The 16,717-nt window shown below is 37.8% G+C and overlaps 2 protein-coding genes across 3 annotated transcripts; both read right to left on the minus strand.

Moving 5' to 3' along the window:
* Positions 1-470: 470 nt before the first annotated feature.
* LOC121881087 lies at positions 471-11,425 on the minus strand. Its single transcript, XM_042388729.1, has 15 exons — positions 11,023-11,425; positions 8,749-8,955; positions 8,561-8,644; positions 8,368-8,472; positions 8,104-8,259; positions 7,513-7,656; positions 6,871-6,990; positions 6,595-6,714; positions 6,425-6,469; positions 6,296-6,337; positions 6,161-6,187; positions 1,532-1,591; positions 1,294-1,446; positions 655-1,112; positions 471-503 (listed from the first exon to the last, which is right to left on the minus strand). Exons 1-15 carry the CDS (start codon positions 11,030-11,032, stop codon positions 471-473), a joined length of 1,764 nt encoding a protein of 587 aa, XP_042244663.1. The 5' UTR covers positions 11,033-11,425.
* A 737-nt stretch (positions 11,426-12,162) lies between these two features.
* LOC121881208 lies at positions 12,163-16,389 on the minus strand. 2 transcript variants are annotated; one of them, XM_042388889.1, is made up of 10 exons: positions 16,298-16,389; positions 15,630-16,089; positions 15,373-15,509; positions 14,389-14,512; positions 14,013-14,209; positions 13,315-13,403; positions 13,154-13,222; positions 12,775-12,879; positions 12,611-12,685; positions 12,163-12,494 (listed from the first exon to the last, which is right to left on the minus strand). In XM_042388889.1, exons 2-10 carry the CDS (start codon positions 16,055-16,057, stop codon positions 12,324-12,326), a joined length of 1,395 nt encoding a protein of 464 aa, XP_042244823.1. In that variant the 5' UTR covers positions 16,058-16,089; positions 16,298-16,389; the 3' UTR covers positions 12,163-12,323. The 2 variants fall into 2 exon arrangements, with proteins under 2 accessions (XP_042244823.1, XP_042244822.1); XM_042388888.1 differs by having other exon boundaries at positions 16,251-16,320.
* Positions 16,390-16,717: the final 328 nt, after the last annotated feature.

Here is a 16,717-nt window from a genome sequence, read left to right on the forward strand (position 1 = left end):
CTTCTTCTCCGCTGTCTCTTCCTTAGAAGGCTTCTTGTCTTCCCTCTCCTTCTTGAAAAGTGTCACGTTGTGTGGCATCTTCTCTTCTTTGAGATGTTTCTTCACTTCTTTCTCTTCTTTGGGAGGTTTCTTCTCTTTCTCTTCTTTGAGATGTTTCTTCTCCTCTTTCTCTTCTTTGAGATGTTTCTTCTCCTCTTTCTCTACTCTATGTGGTTTCTTGACTTCTTTCTCTTCTTTAAGAGGTTTCTTCTCCTCTTTCTCTTCTTTGAGATGTTTCTTCTCCTCTTTCTCTACTCTATGTGGTTTCTTGACTTCTTTCTCTTCTTTAAGAGGTTTCTTCTCCTCTTTCTCTTCTTTGAGATGTTTCTTCTCCTCTTTCTCTACTCTATGTGGTTTCTTGACTTCTTTCTCTTCTTTATGAGGTTTCTTCTCCTCTTTCTCTTCTTTGAGATGTTTCTTCTCCTCTTTCTCTACTCTATGTGGTTTCTTGACTTCTTTCTCTTCTTTATGAGGTTTCGTCTCCTCTTTCTCTTCTTTGAGATGTTTCTTCTCCTCTTTCTCTACTCTATGTGGTTTCTTGACTTCTTTCTCTTCTTTATGAGGTTTCTTCTCCTCTTTCTCTTCTTTGAGATGTTTCTTCTCCTCTTTCTCTACTCTATGTGGTTTCTTGACTTCTTTCTCTTCTTTATGAGGTTTCTTCTCCTCTTTCTCTTCTTTGGGTAGTTTCTTGGCTTCTTTCTCCTCTTTGGGTGGTTTCTTCAATTCTTTCTCCTCTTTGGGAGGTTTCTTGACTTCTTTCTCCTCTTTGGGAGGTTTCTTGACTTCTTTTTCTTCTTTAAGTGGTTTCTTAACTTCTTTCTCTTCTTTAGGAGGTTTCTTCTCCTCTTTCTCTTCTTTGGGTAGTTTCTTAGCTTCTTTTTCTTCTTTGAGTGGTTTCTTGACTTCTTTCTCTTCTTTGGGAGATTTCTTGACTTCTTTATCTTCTTTAGGTGGTTTCTTGGCTTCTTTCTCTTCTTTTAGATGCTTCTTTTCCTTCTTCTCTTCTTTGGAGGGTTTCTTCACTTCTTTCTTTTCCTTAGAAGGCTTTGGTACTTTCTTCCTCTGGGGTTCTTCTAAAAGCAATTAAGAAAGTGTAATTTACATGTCTGTAAATGTCTAACAATGACGGTTACCTGGTCACCTGTTATCAAGTGACCTGAGTTATTAAGAGAAACTAAGTTGTAAGTTTACACGTGGACATTTGAGCAATATTTTATTATTACAGACCATCATTTCATGATTAAGTGTAATTACCTTTGGGCTTCTCTGGTATCTTCTCAGTAGGTTTTACCTCAGGTTTGGCCTCCTTCTTTGGCTTTTCTTCCATTGGTTTTATCGCCACGGTTTTCTCAACTTTGGTTTTGTTCTCCTTTTTCTCCTCCTTTTCAATTTCTGTGGCTTTTAGGTCTGTATGCAACAGTACATTTTCTTAAGAAAAAACATCAAGTGTTCACATTCTTGTCTTCACAAAATAATTTCACAAGAATATTACCTTTCATAAGGGCATCTTTAACTTCTTTTATAGCGTGTCTTTCCTTTGCGTCTTTGAGAACTGAAGTATATCATACAAAGATATATAAAAATATACAGTATTTATGTAAACAGTGTAACTTGCCTTTTTCCACAATATATGATTCAGGCTTGTGTTATAGTCATGGCAAAAGATCATGCTTGCATAAGCACTATAAGCACTACTGTGCTAAAAACACTGTAATTAAAAACACACCACAAGCTGGATGATGTTCAATAGGTAGAGCTGTACAAAAAAGAATGATATTGTGTTATTCAGTGAAAAAATTTCAGTGACAATAACTGTGGAGGGCAGGCAGGACAACAAGACAACAGTACATCAGTACATTGACTAATGTCCTCATCTCGAAACCTAGTCCCTCTCTGTACTAATGACCTCAGCTCACTGCCAAAGGCAATGACTGCATGCTTTAAAAGAGGAACATATTAGCACCTTGGGAAATAGACGTCTTTACTGAGTCATCAAAAAGAAAAACAGCACAGTTAAGGAGGCTGTAACTGACAGTACCGTAATAGTCTCAAGATCCTTTTTCCAAGTAGCTACTCACACCCAAGTTAGGATGAGTTTCTGATCTAAATAAAACTTAACTTGATCTGTTGTGTCCATCTTTATTTACTTTTCAATTAAGACCATAATTCGTCTTTTAAAGGAAAGCATGAATATTTTTGGAGATATAAAATGAGAGGATCAATGCAGTTTAATTGCTGTGTTTCTAGTAGAGACTGGTCAGGGACACAAAATTATGCAATGCAAGGCAAAGACATGAGTGGATGTGATCAGTAATCCCTCTCGGCAACTCTGATTGAGGTGAAGACATGTCTGGGCGAGTAGAATTTTGCTACCTCAACCTGATCAAAAAATTTGCACGTATCCCGAGGTTTTGTATCTCCTATTCTTTGTACAGAGGTAAATAGGAAGGGGTGTTGAAGGAAAATAACAGAAAGAACTGAAGTTACTGGTGAATTTTGAAAATACACACCAATATAGCACAGATGCAGAGGTTGCTAGCTAGCTAACGTTACAGATAACGTAATCTTTACAGTCAAAACATGCTGTTTAGCGAAAGTCCAGTGGTCAAATTCACATATAGAGCATAAATTTGTTTTCGTATTCAATATGAACACATCCTATAATTAACAAAAGACATCAGAAAAACAAACTTAGATTACCCATCAGCGACTGGATCCAGAATGGGTTTAGTTTAGCTTAACCTAAAAACCGCAAGCACAGGGAAATAGTAAGCCTTACAACAAGTCCAATTTCTTATTTGATTGTATCCTAAAAAGCTACACATACATCCAAGTGTTACCTGGGTTTTGTTTGGAGTCATGATATTGTGAACAACTGGAAACCATATGAGGACTTTTGAGCTGAACTGTTGCAGCTTTGCAGTTTCACTCTATTTCCATTTTGTGCTAAGCTAGGCTAAACACATCCCGCACCTGTCTGTACTGGACACACAGATATTAAACTGGTAAATTCTCCTTCTCAGAACAAGTGAATTTCCTGAAAAGGTGGAATGTTATGTTTTTTAAAAATTTTTTATCTGTAATAAGCCTGGCCATTTCTATCATGAAAACTTTGGTTTTGTTTAAAACTTTGATGTTCTGCTTAGTGATTATTAATAGTAGCTACCATCACAAAAACAATTCACAAACATCATTTTAACAAAAAAACACTGAAATCGAAATATGAAACATGTCACATCAACCACCGAACAAATAACTGTTAGGCCCTAACAACTTTAGTCATGTCACAACCAACACATTTAGTAGAAAAAACCCACATTCATCATGTTACAAAATGTTAAGAAATTGTAAATATGATAAAAACGTACAATGTCATTCAACATTACATTTTCACTCATCATTCAGAAACATTTTCATTATCAGATAATGAAAGAATTATGAAAACTATGTGATGATAATGGTAAAGATTGTTGTACCTTTGTCATGTTGTTTGTGTTCTTCTTTGTGAACAGCTCTGGATCCGACTCTTCTGACTCTCTCAACGGGAATATGAACCTTCCTCTTTCGTTTAGGTTCAGTTTTCCCATTCTCGCTGTTGTTGTTGTTCTCATCGTGATCATCGACAATGTCAGCGTGTTCGTCTTTGTCGTGAACATGTGGTGAAGTCATCGTTTCTTCTTCATCCTCATCATCAGATTCAGATACTAAACTGTCATCATTGAGCTGTTCAGCTGACAGAATTTCAAGATGAAGATGTTGGACTGATGGCTCTTTTTCTTCTTCCTCCTCTTCTTCCACTGCCTTATCATCTTCCTCCTCTAGAGCCTGATCGTCCCAATCAGTTTTTACAGATTGATCTTTGACATCAGTATCTTCATCACCATGAAGATCTTTTTCTTTGTCATCTTCATGGTCATAATCTCTGGTCTCCATATCTTTATCAATGGTGGCAGCAGCAGCTTCAGTCTCCTCCTCCTCCTCCTCTTCCTCCTCGTCAGCCTCTACAACATCTTCTTCTGTTATTGCCTCCTCCTCCTCACTCTCCTTCTCCTCCTCCTCATCTTGTGCCAAAGCTTCTGCCAATTTGGTCTCCTCCTCCTCTTCCTCTTCCTCTTCCTCCTCATCTTCAACCATGTCTTCTGTTTTTGTCTCCTCCTCCTTCTCTTCCTCCTCATCTTGTCCCAAAACTTCTACCAATTTGGTCTCCTCCTCCTCCTCCTCTTCCTCTTCCTCTTCCTCCTCTTCTCCCAAACCTTCTTCAGTTTTGGTCTCCTCCTCCCCATCTTCTTCCTCCTCCTCCTCCTCCTCCTCCTCCTCCTCATCTTCAGTTTTTGTCTCCTCTATTTTCTCCTCATCCTCATCTTCTACAAAATCTTCTTCAGCTTTGGCCTCCTCCTCTTCCTCCTCCTCCTCCTCCTCCTCATCTTCTACAAAATCTTCTTCAGTTTTGGCTGCCTCCTCCTCCTCCTCATCCTCTTCCTCCTCCTCCCCGTCCTCCTCATCTTCTACCACCTCTTCTTCTGTTTTTGTTTCTTCCTCCTCCTCTGAATATTCAACCAAATTTTCTGCAGTTTTGGCCTCCTCCTCCTCCTCCTCCAGCTCCTCCTCTTCCTTTACTTCAGCCTCCTCTGTTTTAATATCTTCTTCTTGTTCTTGTTCTTTGTCATCATCCTCTATTTTGAAGTCCTCCTCCTCCTTTTCTGTGTCAACACTTCCTTCCTCTTTTTCCTCCTCCTGCTCTTCCTCATTTTCCATGTGTGCTCCATCCTCCTCTGTTTTAATCTCCTCCTCCTCCTCCTCCTCCTCCTCCTCCTCTTCTACAGCATCAACCTCTTTTGCTTCTTCCTGTTTCTCCTCTTCACTGTCAGCAGCATCAAGGATTTCCTCATCTTTCAGTGACGGTTCGAGTTCTGTTTCTTCAATGCCGGCATGTTTCACTAGTGGTGTGATAGCAACAAATTTAATCTCTCTTTCATTGCATTCTTTAATCTGACTAACGAATATGACTATTGAGGAAAAATCATGTGAATACCATCATCTTCCTCTGTCTCTTTGCCATCTGCTTCAGTTGGAACCTCAGCCTCCTCCTCCTCCTCCTCCATCTTTGAGTCTGGGGCTTCACTTATCTCCGGAGCAGGAACAGCTTCATGTTTGGCAGCGTGCATGATCTCTGTAACTGTATCATTAACCGATGTGACCTCTCTTAACAGTTCTTCACATCTTTGGCTTTTAAAAAGTAGGTCCAAACTTGTTTTTTTGGTATACGGGGACTTTGATGGAGTAAAATGAGTGATACATTTATACCACAATAAAGTATACACCACATGCTGTAGTTAGCGTCCTTCCCTATTTGATTATGAACATTTTGACTGTTTTTTTTACAGTTTTTTTCTCTCAACACTTTCCAAAATAACTTTAATCAATAATAATCTCAGCGCTAACTTTTAAAGCATGTGGTGTAAACTTGTACGATGTACACACAGATGAAATGTCATTCAGAACAAACAATACAAATACATGATGTATCACAGATAAATTGTTTTACATACAGATGAAGGTCAGTCACTCAGTCGGTCGTACAGAAGATGCTTGGACAATGCGGGAGAGGGACACAAAGGAATGCAACTCCAAAGGACACATTTTCATGCTTAGTATTACACAGAAAACCCTCATTTCAAATGAGTTTTGAATGAGTTTGAATGAGAATGAGTTTTATTTTGTAAATTTAAAGACCTGTCAGTGTGACAAAGGGTGCGAGTGATGCAGTAACAAACCCATAAGAACTTGGTTGTATAGAGACATTTATTCCAATGAAATTATACTGCAGGTATGATGCATATTTGTTCATGCAGTAAGATTATTTAAATGATTTAATAAGTGAAACATGGAGTTTATTCAAACAAGAGTGACATACAGTTTCATAGTACACCAGGCACACAAGGCAGACTTCAGACAAGAAGTGGTAAGAAAAACAAAAAATTCAATTTCATGCATGAAAGGTCAGAAACAGATATAGAATAAACACCCAAATAGGTCTATGCACACTATTTGCCGCCAACACACATTGCACTTGTCCGAAGTAAACATATATAGTGTACATATCCAATGTGTATTCTCTTACCTTTCTCGAAAGGTGGCAGAAATTCACCTACATTTCAAAGAAGATATGGTAATTAAAGACAATAAGCTTGATTTGTAAAGAAGTTATTTTTAGTGTGACAGCAAAGAGAAATAGAAGAATATTATCAGTACTTACCTTTCCTTCTGACCAAATTAATATCAGCCGGAGAAATTTCATCTAAATAAAGAGAAAAAAAAAAGACATACTGTGTGATTGTCGTTTAACTGACACAAATACATAAAAACTGTAATAAAAAAGTGAAACCTTTTTCAGTTACTACATCTACAACTGGTGTGGCAAGAGGTTCACCTAAAACAAGAAAAAAAGAAAGAAAATGTTTTTTTTTTAGTATAAAGTGTATTTTTTTAATCTTTTCTGCAAGTCTAATAGCATCTTAGCATAATTTCGTGTATAACCAATGCAAACAAGCATACCTTGATCACCAACGAACATGCTTGATATATAAGCCATGAACAAATCTTTCTTGTCTGAGACCTCCAACACAGCATCTTCAACAACTTTCATGGGGTCAATGGACACCTCAGGCAAGATTCCTGAAATATCAACACACCACACAGTGAGTAAAAGCTCTTCACAGTATTCCTGACACCATACTTTATATTCTTATAATGCTCAATTCGGAGAAATGTCTAAGTAGTCACAGTATAAAATGGGATGGAAATTTTCTGCCATTATATGTTAAAACAGACCTTGTTCACCCATCAGCAATGTGGAGAAGTAGCTCACAAGCATGTTAATCTGTTCTGTGGTGATTTCTGCTGTTCTCTTCAGGACTGCCATAGGACTGAATCCCACAGAATGCTGGACATCTGATCAACAAAGAAGTCAAAGCAATTATTTTCATGAATAAATATTTAAGATATAATTGAGTTTGTAGTTGAAGACTACAGCTGTCAGGCTACAGAGGAAACATTGTAGAGGTTAAAATCCATGTTTGATATTGTACTTGTTAATGCAGCCAGTATTACATCCAAGACTGCAAAAAGCACATTCTGGATGTATCCTGCTATTCCACTTACAATGTCATTTTTTGCTATGTAGACATTTTAAAAGACAATTAAGGACTTATCACTACCACTACTACTACAACAAGCTTTTAGTACCATAGTTAGTGGACCTTCATCCTTTTAAATTTGTATTTTAGCAACCAGTTTATTCTAATGTACAGTGCAATGCCATTTAGAAACACAAACCAACAGTTTTCGAGTAATTTAGTAAGTAATTTCTAGTATATGTAGCAACAAATAAGGATTCAATAAGACAGGCATGATGATACTTCATGTACATATTGCACCACAAGTAATCCAAAGGTTAAAACATGAAGCAGGTACCTTTCATTATATCCAGTACACTGTCTAAAATGAAGCAGAGCGCATCCTGGATGTAGCCCATTATTACACCCACAGTGTCATTTGTAACACTGAAGACATTTCTGCCAATTACCACGGGGTCGATGAAGCCAAGGTCAATGATTCCTGAGGGAAAAAAACAAAATGAAGGAGTATAGAGAACAGATATGTACAACCAATACTATAGTGTTAAATTGTAATTTTAAAATGTTAAGAGGTTACAGATTAAGCAGAATGTTAAGTACCTTTCGCTACATCTAGAATACTGTCCAAAATGGCACAAAGCACTTCCTGGACGTAGCCGCCCACTTCACACATAAGCTCATTAGTAACACTGAAGACACCTCTGCCTATTACTACAGGGTCAATGAAGCTGAGGTCAATTTTTCCTGAGAAAAGCACAGACATTTGTTAGGGGAAAATCACTGATTAATACTTAAAGCAGACACTTGAGCTCAACATAAAGCAAATTATTGAAGTAGTTTAAGTAATTGGCATGATTATCATGTTATTTGACTGGGTGTGAAACATGGAAGGCAAATAAAATCTTATATTCAAATGTAGATTACAAACCTCTATTTATAGCCAATATAATATCAATTATAGTATCCATGATAGCACAGAGTGTGTCCCTGATGGATCCCACCACTCCACACACGAGGTCATTAGTTGAATGGAAAGCTCGTCTGCCGATGATTACAGGGTCAACGTAGCTGAGGTAGAAGTTTCCTGGGTTTTGGAAGGAGATTTTTAGAGACATGGGTTCATCACATTTATATAAAAATGCTCTGTTCCTGAAAGTTTGCATATTGTTCGAGTATTAGTGTCGTTTCATACCCTCCTCATCTGAGAAATATCGAACAAATCCATCCTTTGCTTCTGCTATTTCATCTGCCGCATAAGTGGCAGCAGACATGGGGTCACTTAAATCAGGCGCACATTCTAGGGGTGCAGAAATGAGAGTCAGATATTACAGTACTTGCTTTTAAACATAACAAAGTGTCTCATGCATGCCAGTTCACTACTGTACCTTGAAACTTATTGAGCAGACTGGATACTTCATCAACAGCATCGTTTACAGCTTGCACAGGGTCCGTTATGATTTGCTGAATGTCTGAGAGTACCAACAAACAGACATACTGATTAGTCTGCATGTCTGATGACTGAAATGACATTACATTAAAAAGAAACCTTTTTGTTTAGGTATTTGTGACTTACCAGGGACTGCTTTGTACTCCACAAAGTCAAACATCACCACTCCCACCACCACCCAGGACAGCAGAGCAGCCAGAGCAATCATCAGCTCCACAGACACTCTCAGCTTATTGAGGAGCCCCAGACCTTTAGGTTTCTCAGAGCTCGCCGGTGGTGCTGCGGCTGCTGCATTGGGCTCACTGGCGGCGGACGAGGGGCCGGATTTGTCCCCTTTATTTGGAAAAACAAAAAGATGCTAAAGTCACTTTGAGAACTCTCAACATCATCAAGACAGACCTGTTATTGGTCAAAGTACTGATGGTTATGGTGTTTCTTTTATATTGTTTCTGACTTTTTAAAGCTTCTATGCAAGAACAAGTTGTTATTATTTATTTTTTGATTTGTTGTATGTTAGGTTCATTCTTTTACAGTCAGTCTGACTGAATGGCAGGGCAGATATATCAGCCAATATTAGCTTATCACAAATGTATTAGTATCTGTATATATATATATATAATTCTGGTATGTGATGGCAGGTAAGTAACAAGAAATTGCTCTAGAGAAATGACAAAGATATTTGTTGAAATGACATATAGTGGTTTGTCCATAGTTTCATAGTTTATTTTTCAACTGTAAATGTCTCACTCAGTACATATCTATGTCACACTTCTTTCATGAACTAATTTAAGGGATCCTTTTGAAATGTGTTTTTTTCAATGTCATGTGTATATGTAAAAAAAAAAACACTGCAGATACATCGTTGTTGGATTTTTTAAAAATCCCTAAAATATTGATATCAGTACCTGCTTTAAAAATTCATTATTAGTCTGGCTCTTGAAAATATCCTCTTACAAAAGCTTCTTTTTGCTAACTACAAAGTTCCTAATGAATGTTAATTGTCCATTTCCATTTTGATAAAAAGTTAACAGAAGATCCTTGTGTGATGTTTCTAGGGCTGCAACTAACGATTATTTCATTACTGATTAATCTGATTATTCTCTTTATGAATTGTTTTGTCTACAAAACGTCAGAAAATATAACTTCAAGGTGATGTCTTCAAATGTCATGTTTTGTCCGAAATTCAAAAGATATTCAGTTTATTGTCACATTTGAGAAGCTGCAACCAGCAAATTTTTAGCATTCTTCCTTCAAAAAATTACTAAAACGATTATCCAATTATCAAAGTAGTTTCTGATTCATTTTCTGTCCATCAACTAATCGACTAATCATTGCAGCTCTAAATATTTCTACCTTGAATATCGATCTGGTCCATTAATATGTTCTTATAAAAAAATCATTCATTTTATGACTTTAACACATGCCTTAGTCAAGTCTCTGACCAGGAAGTCACTGTATTGCGGCATGTATGGAAAAAATGATGTTCTTCCAAAGCCACATTTCATGTCTCATCATCTTCTCACTGCGGCTAAACCCTGATAGGTTAGGAATATTTCTTATTTGATAAAAGGATTTAAATCACTACATGGTTGAGACAGTGTGTCTGACATGTGTGACAGATTATATGGTGTAGACAACCGCACTTTATCTGATATCTCACGCATTTTGCCAAATGAAAGATAAAAACAGGTTTAGCAGGACTTATCTATCAGTTCTATAAGTTTTCCAAACATGATTCACAGCTGTTAGGCACATTGGAAAATGTTTGTGCAGTCTTTAATAATGTTCTCACCATCACTTGTGCTTTCCAGCTCGGAACTGGTGCCAAGGTGCTAGAGACACATTCCAACTGTGAATGAACTCTAAGCATACCTGACTCATGATTCACTTCCACATATACAAGTGCTGCGATATGAAAAAACACAAAACAGCTCCTTCACTCCTCTGAACTATACAGGACGGACAGGTGGTGTCACTATTTCAACACACATTTGCTCTGTGGGGGGAGCTGCCTGTTTAGTCAAGCCCTGAAGCTTCATCAAACAAATGATTTGGTTGTAAGATATCATTTGTTTTAGCATATTACATTAAAAGACTTTTTTTTAAATGGCAAAAAGAAGTTGTTCGAAGTTGTTGGAAACCTTAATGTCAGCAACAGCAGCAGCAGTTATGTGTCTCATGTCACAGGAGAGCAACGCTAATACTCTGGCTACATGATATCCTGTATTTATAGCAACCAACTTTCAACACATTTTCCTAAGAGGACGCAACCTATCAAAACATTGCCATTTTTTATTTATTACATAGCATTTATTGTTGGGGATTTGGTGCCCAGTAACAAACAATAAGTGTTGTTAATTTCACAAAAGGTGAGTGAGGTTGCAGGTATAACAATCCTACCTTCAGTCATGGTGATGTGGAGACTATTTCAGTTATAATCCTTTGAGTTGGGGGCAAAGCCTCATGCAGAACTGACTGGAAATGCTTCAGTAAATCCAGTCAGCATCCACTTGTCAGTTAAATAGAGTCCCAGTTAGTAAATTATTCCATTTCCACTTGGTGATTACAATCTTGTTTCCTGACCCATGTAATCCACAGGTTGAACTTCTCCAAGAAAAAAAAAAAAAGAGAAGAAAACGGAAACTAAAATTTTAAGATTACAGGTGTTGGGGAATTTGGAGCTGCCGGTGCGGCCGCATTGCAGAGGGGAGTCTGGGGATGGTGGGGCAAAGAAAAGCAAAGCAAGGGAGGAAAGAGCCAAGCTAAGCACAGGGCTGGGTTGGGTGACGGGGATCAGACAGAATATCCCACTCAATGTTATTGGTGCCACACATGGGTATAGGTCAGAACAGAGCACAGGCAGGCTACAAGGTAACTTTATCCCCCAGAAGGTCCAGGTTATTCTTAGCTGATCTCTGCACACCAGCCGCTCTGGCAGGCCTTTTTTGGCGGTTGAGGGGGTGTGTGTAAGATCAGTTGGCTGAACTGAGCACCCCTACTGGTGGGGCACTAATCTGCAATCTGCCCCTAAACTGGGACAAATCAGCTGACCAAGACAAGGAATGGACAACACTACAGGTGGAAATCGTCCTTTACTTTAAACACCACCCTCCAAACTTCATGCTCACAACATTAAGTGCTTTGTCCTCCAACTGGCACTGGTGATTATATAGATGACTGCAAATTATTTGATTTTATTCAGGGGTTTTTTCATTTACTCATTTACTTAGAATTTCAGATAACTTGTTATGTTTGGTTTCATTTGGCAGCTTTCAAACAAACATGTTTCCAAACTTATAAATGACTTCACCAATAATTCAATCCAATGTTTGCAATCCGTCAACAGCACCCTCCTGAGCAACTTTTTGCACCCTGCAACAGCTTGAACTACTATATCAGTGCTGTGTTCTGTATACACTATACTCTAGAAACTGTTTACAACAAAGTAAACCCGTAACAAGTGTATAAGTAATATTTTCATTTGAGAGCAATTTTAAAAACTTCAGTCATTTTATACACAGTAGGTATAGGTACACAGACATAAAATAAGCTTTATTTTAAGAACCTTAAAACTTACTGTACTTTAGGTACAACATACACCCCAATACACAAGCTGTATGAAGCTCCAAAAGAGAGAGAGAGAAAAAAGACAAAACATCAAACGTATTATATACACACACACACATGCATAAACATGGTCTTTACAGTGTAGCTGCAGCACTGGGGGTCACAGGCCTGATGATGAGGGTGAGCTCCATTGGCACAGGAGGAGGAACGAATCTCTCCTCCCTCAGCAGCCGCAGTAACAAGTCCTCAGTGTCCTGTGGCCAGCGGTATACACGCGTGTTCTGAAGCCAACGTGGGACATGTTTCTGTGAAGAGTGTGCATGTGTTCGTTAAGGTAGATAGTGAGAAAATGAGAAAAATGAAGTGGGCAATAGTGTAAAAATGCTTTCTGTTATGAAGCAGAAGTGTTACGTTTTCTGACCTGGGATGCATTGAGGAAGAGAACCGGGATGAATCTGAAATTCAAGCTGCCTTGTTGGATGAATTCATTCTGCATCTGGCAAAATTTGGATTAAAAAAAGTACCTATTAGCAATTTGTCTCAGTATTTTTGTCTTATTTAAACAAATAGCATGTTTTTTCTCACCATGGAGTGAACATATTTAGTGTGTAGACCATGGCTGTCCACTACAGATCCTTCAATATCTGCCTTATACTTTGGACTGATGGCGATGATAATCAGGGTTGTTGGCTGTTTGAAAAAACACACATTTTGTGCACATTCACAGCTTGAAAAAACAACAGCAATTACAGCAAAAAAACAACATTAATACCTTAAAGTTCACAGACACTGCAGACCAAAAGATAAATATTAGAATTCTGTTGGAATATTCATTAACTCTTAAACTACAATGTCATATTTAGTCAGATTGTGTCCTTTAAGTCATAAAAGTTTATAGAAATAAAATTTATAAAGTGACAATGAAGCAATAATAAATTGCTAAATTATTGAACTTTTCACTTACATCTTTCAGGTAACTGTCCTTCCACTTATTGATGTCCATGCATCTAATGGGGTTATCAAATATGTCAATCTGTGAAATCAGAGTCTGTTAGTGTACTTGCACAATGTTTTACAGGTTTCTGAAAGAAAAGACATTTGCGTTAAAGATCTATAGAAGCTTACAGCTGGTTGGAAACCTTGCTTCGTGAGGAAGTCTATGAAGGGGACCATCTCTGAAGACGTGTCCGAGGAATAGGTTATGAAGACGTTTCCTGAGAAGAGGACAGATCATATAATCACTACTATGGTAGTTGTTTGTTAATTCTGTGATAGGTTTAAAAGTGTACTTTGTGTATTGGGCTACACTGTGTTGAGAGGTGTTTCCAACATTTTGTCCACCTGAATTACATGACAACCACCTAACAAATGATGCAGTCCAATACACTAACACACTAACACCACATTGCAGCCTCCAAAATGATCATAAAGATGAATCAATACCTCAGACACTTTCAACAGTGGTTCAAAATTATCACAAAGGTTTTACCCAAAAATATGAATGAGATAAACATTTCAATAAACCCAAAGCAGGGATATTCTTTATTGTATTCTTTTATAATCTAGTTGAAATCATTTACAAAATAGAATTTTCATTTTCCTCCTCATGTATATTCACATAAAATGAAATTATACCTAAACAGGCCGGGCAGGTTAATACAGACACACATTAACAACACACCCTGCTTCCAGTGCTCACTTTATGAAAATAATAATAATTACTTTTAAAAGCCCCACACAAAAGCAATCATTTTCTTCACAGGATTTACTTTTGTTTTATTGATCCAACGATCCAAAAAACCTAAGGGCAGAAAATGACTCACGGCACTCATTAGGCAGACTGATGGTTTGTCTTTTCTCATGTGGATGTGAGGCAGACGCCTCTGCTCCTGCTGAGCTCAGGCTCATCACGCTGATCTGAGACACACTCTCTACAGGGGGGACGGAGAACTGTGGCACGTTTACTGAGACACCTCCTCGGGCCGTGCTGTCATTCATGAAATTATCATGAGGTATGAGCCTGAAGCGGCCAGAAAGAAAAACAAACAATAGCTCTTCAGTTGAATTGCTCAGAAATGTGAAGCACCTGAGTAGCATGCAAATTAGATCTGACTCACTGCATTTTCGAGAATATCAACAGTGAGTTTGGAAGAAATTTACTTCCCTCAGTCTAAACCAAAGAGGTTCAAGAACTTTTACCAGTTTTGGGAGTCAGCCCAGGGACCTCTGTGCTGGTGACATGGATGAGGTTGGTGTGGATTGAGATTGTACTGACTTTCTCCTGCAGAGTGGTAATACCTGACATCCGTAGTATGATGAAAGACTGTGGACACAGTTTAAACAGTTTAGACATTTCTACGTGAAAGTTGAACATGATAAAAAAGTTGATGGTCTTGTTGAAGTGCCAGCTCAGAATTACAAGACAGAAACTGTCTTAAAAAAAAAAGACAGAAGGTAAAAAGGAGGTTTCAAGATCAAATACACATAAACCTACTGATCAGCTAAATTAATAATAAAAATACAACTGTTGCTAATGGCAGTGGTGGAAGTACTGTACTTAAGTGCAAGTTTAAAGTGAAAGCAGTAGTGACTATACAGATTAAGATTTTACAGACATGCAATCCATTTATACGACAGGATGCATTGTTACAGATTAAACTACCAACAGTAAGTAGTTAAAATTTATATTTAAATGCTGCTTAAACATTTATCAATCAATCAAACAAACTTTATTTATAATGTACCTTTCATACATGACACATATGACAAACACAGGGTGGTAAATAAGGATTGGGAGACTAAAGCACAACAAGATACAAGAAAAATGTAAGTAAAATAAATAAATAAAAAAAGATAATATCTAATAGTAGATTAGAAAGAGAAAGATTAAATAATAAATAAATAAATAATAATAATTAACTAGTAAGGGGCTATTCTGGTGCATCATGAGTACTATTACTTTACTTGAAGTACATTTTGCTGATATTTCTATACCTTCACTAAAGTAGGATTTTGAATGCAGGACTTTTACTTATAGTTTAGTATTTTTACACTGACTGTTGTGTTGCTACTCTTTCTTAAGTAAAGGATGTGAACACTGACTGGCCTGTGGATCATCTTCTTCTTTAAATCAAACAGACTGTACATGTTTATCATTTTTGCCCTTTTCAGAAATGTCCTTACCGTCGTTGTGCATGTAGTGGTGATGAGGTAAAAAGGGGCTGCAATGTTGCAACTCATCGTCAGATCTCAGCGGCAGAGGAGGCTCAAGTTCTACCTCTTCATCACTCTGAAGCTGAGAATTGTATTCATCATCCCCCCTAAAATAGAAAACAAAATAATATTTTTGCCCAACTCATCTTTGAATTAATCCGAACTGTACTCCATTCTGTGATTGATTTCCTAGCTCCTGTGTACAAAGACAGTTTTGTCTTAGTTACCTATATGTTTGTCCTGTTGTTCCGCACTGATTTGGTCTACAGTCCCAACAACAGCACTGTCCTCTTGTGTCACCCTGACGTCTGTCTGCAGCAGGACGTGGGCAACAGCCATCAGGGGGTCGATGATGGAGATTCATCCTGGCAGGAGTCGCTCCAGGATCTGCAGGCTCTCTTTGCTGCCTCAGCTCTACATGCTGTAAAAGACAAGCTGGCTGACTCCTTACTTCCACCTTTTGTCCACCTTTATGTGCACTTTGGTGGAAATAATCTGCATCACTGCAACAGGTTGGTGTGAATTTATCACAGAAAGGACTTGCATGAAATATCTGGTTTACTGTGACTTCAGGGTTTAAAGGCTGAATGCAATTTCCTGACTTATTTGTGTTGCAAATCATTTTCAGTTCTGGTACTTCTTCAGATTTCTCCATCTTAACCAAATTACTTCAGTGTTGCCAGAGTCCTGCAAGTAACAGAGAAAAGCAGAAAAAAACACAAAGTTAAATGGAGTAAAATTTCCTGCACAATCTATAGGGAATATTCTCAATAAAATATTTCACATGCAGTTATTAATATATATTTATATAACCACATGAAGCATGAAACATTTTGTGCTGTACATACCAGGCCAAGAGGACAGACTGTGAAGAGAAAGCGTAACAATGACCAACCTGTTCTTGGCTGGATTCTTTAGACTCCTGTGGGTGCAGAGGCTTGTGTGTGTTACAGCCTGCTATATGCAAATTCTTCACTGCTTCAGCTGCGTCCAATCAGAGCCAAGAAAGTACCGTTTGTGTTGCTCAGCCAGATCGGCCAGAAAAAGTCTACCTGAGGTGGATAGCATTCAAAAGTGGACTCTATGCTTGGATTCTATTCTTTTTTAAAAGTTTTGTCTGAGATTTTTCAGCTGCAGGAGATACAATGAAACAGAGACTACAATACATTAAAGCTACACTCTCAAAAGACTAAATTCAAACAAAAATGTAAACAGTTAAATGTTAAACACAAATCAAACAGTTTATATGTCAGTCTTTGCTGTCTGCAGGCAAACATCTAACTTTCTACGTGCCCGGTGGACACCTGTGAAATGA

The sequence above is a fragment of the Thunnus maccoyii genome, chromosome 16 (assembly GCF_910596095.1).
Source record: "Thunnus maccoyii chromosome 16, fThuMac1.1, whole genome shotgun sequence".
NCBI classification, from domain to species: Eukaryota; Metazoa; Chordata; class Actinopteri; order Scombriformes; family Scombridae; genus Thunnus; species Thunnus maccoyii.

Excerpts from the sequence above, each read along its gene's own strand:
- LOC121881087 (XM_042388729.1), bottom strand. Across the intron at positions 7,657-8,103 it reads TATATTGGCTATAAATAGAG|GAATCATTGACCTTGGCTTC; the intron begins GTTTGTAATCTA and ends TTTTTCCCTCAG. Across the intron at positions 1,447-1,531 it reads TAAAGATGCCCTTATGAAAG|ACCTAAAAGCCACAGAAATT; the intron begins GTAATATTCTTG and ends TGTTGCATACAG.
- LOC121881208 (XM_042388889.1), bottom strand. The coding sequence starts at position 16,057 with ATGGAGAAATCTGAAGAAGTACCAGAACTGAAAATGATTTGCAACACA. Across the intron at positions 14,210-14,388 it reads TGGGCTGACTCCCAAAACTG|GCTCATACCTCATGATAATT; the intron begins GTAAAAGTTCTT and ends TGGCCGCTTCAG. Across the intron at positions 12,880-13,153 it reads AGGACAGTTACCTGAAAGAT|CCAACAACCCTGATTATCAT; the intron begins GTAAGTGAAAAG and ends TTTTTCAAACAG.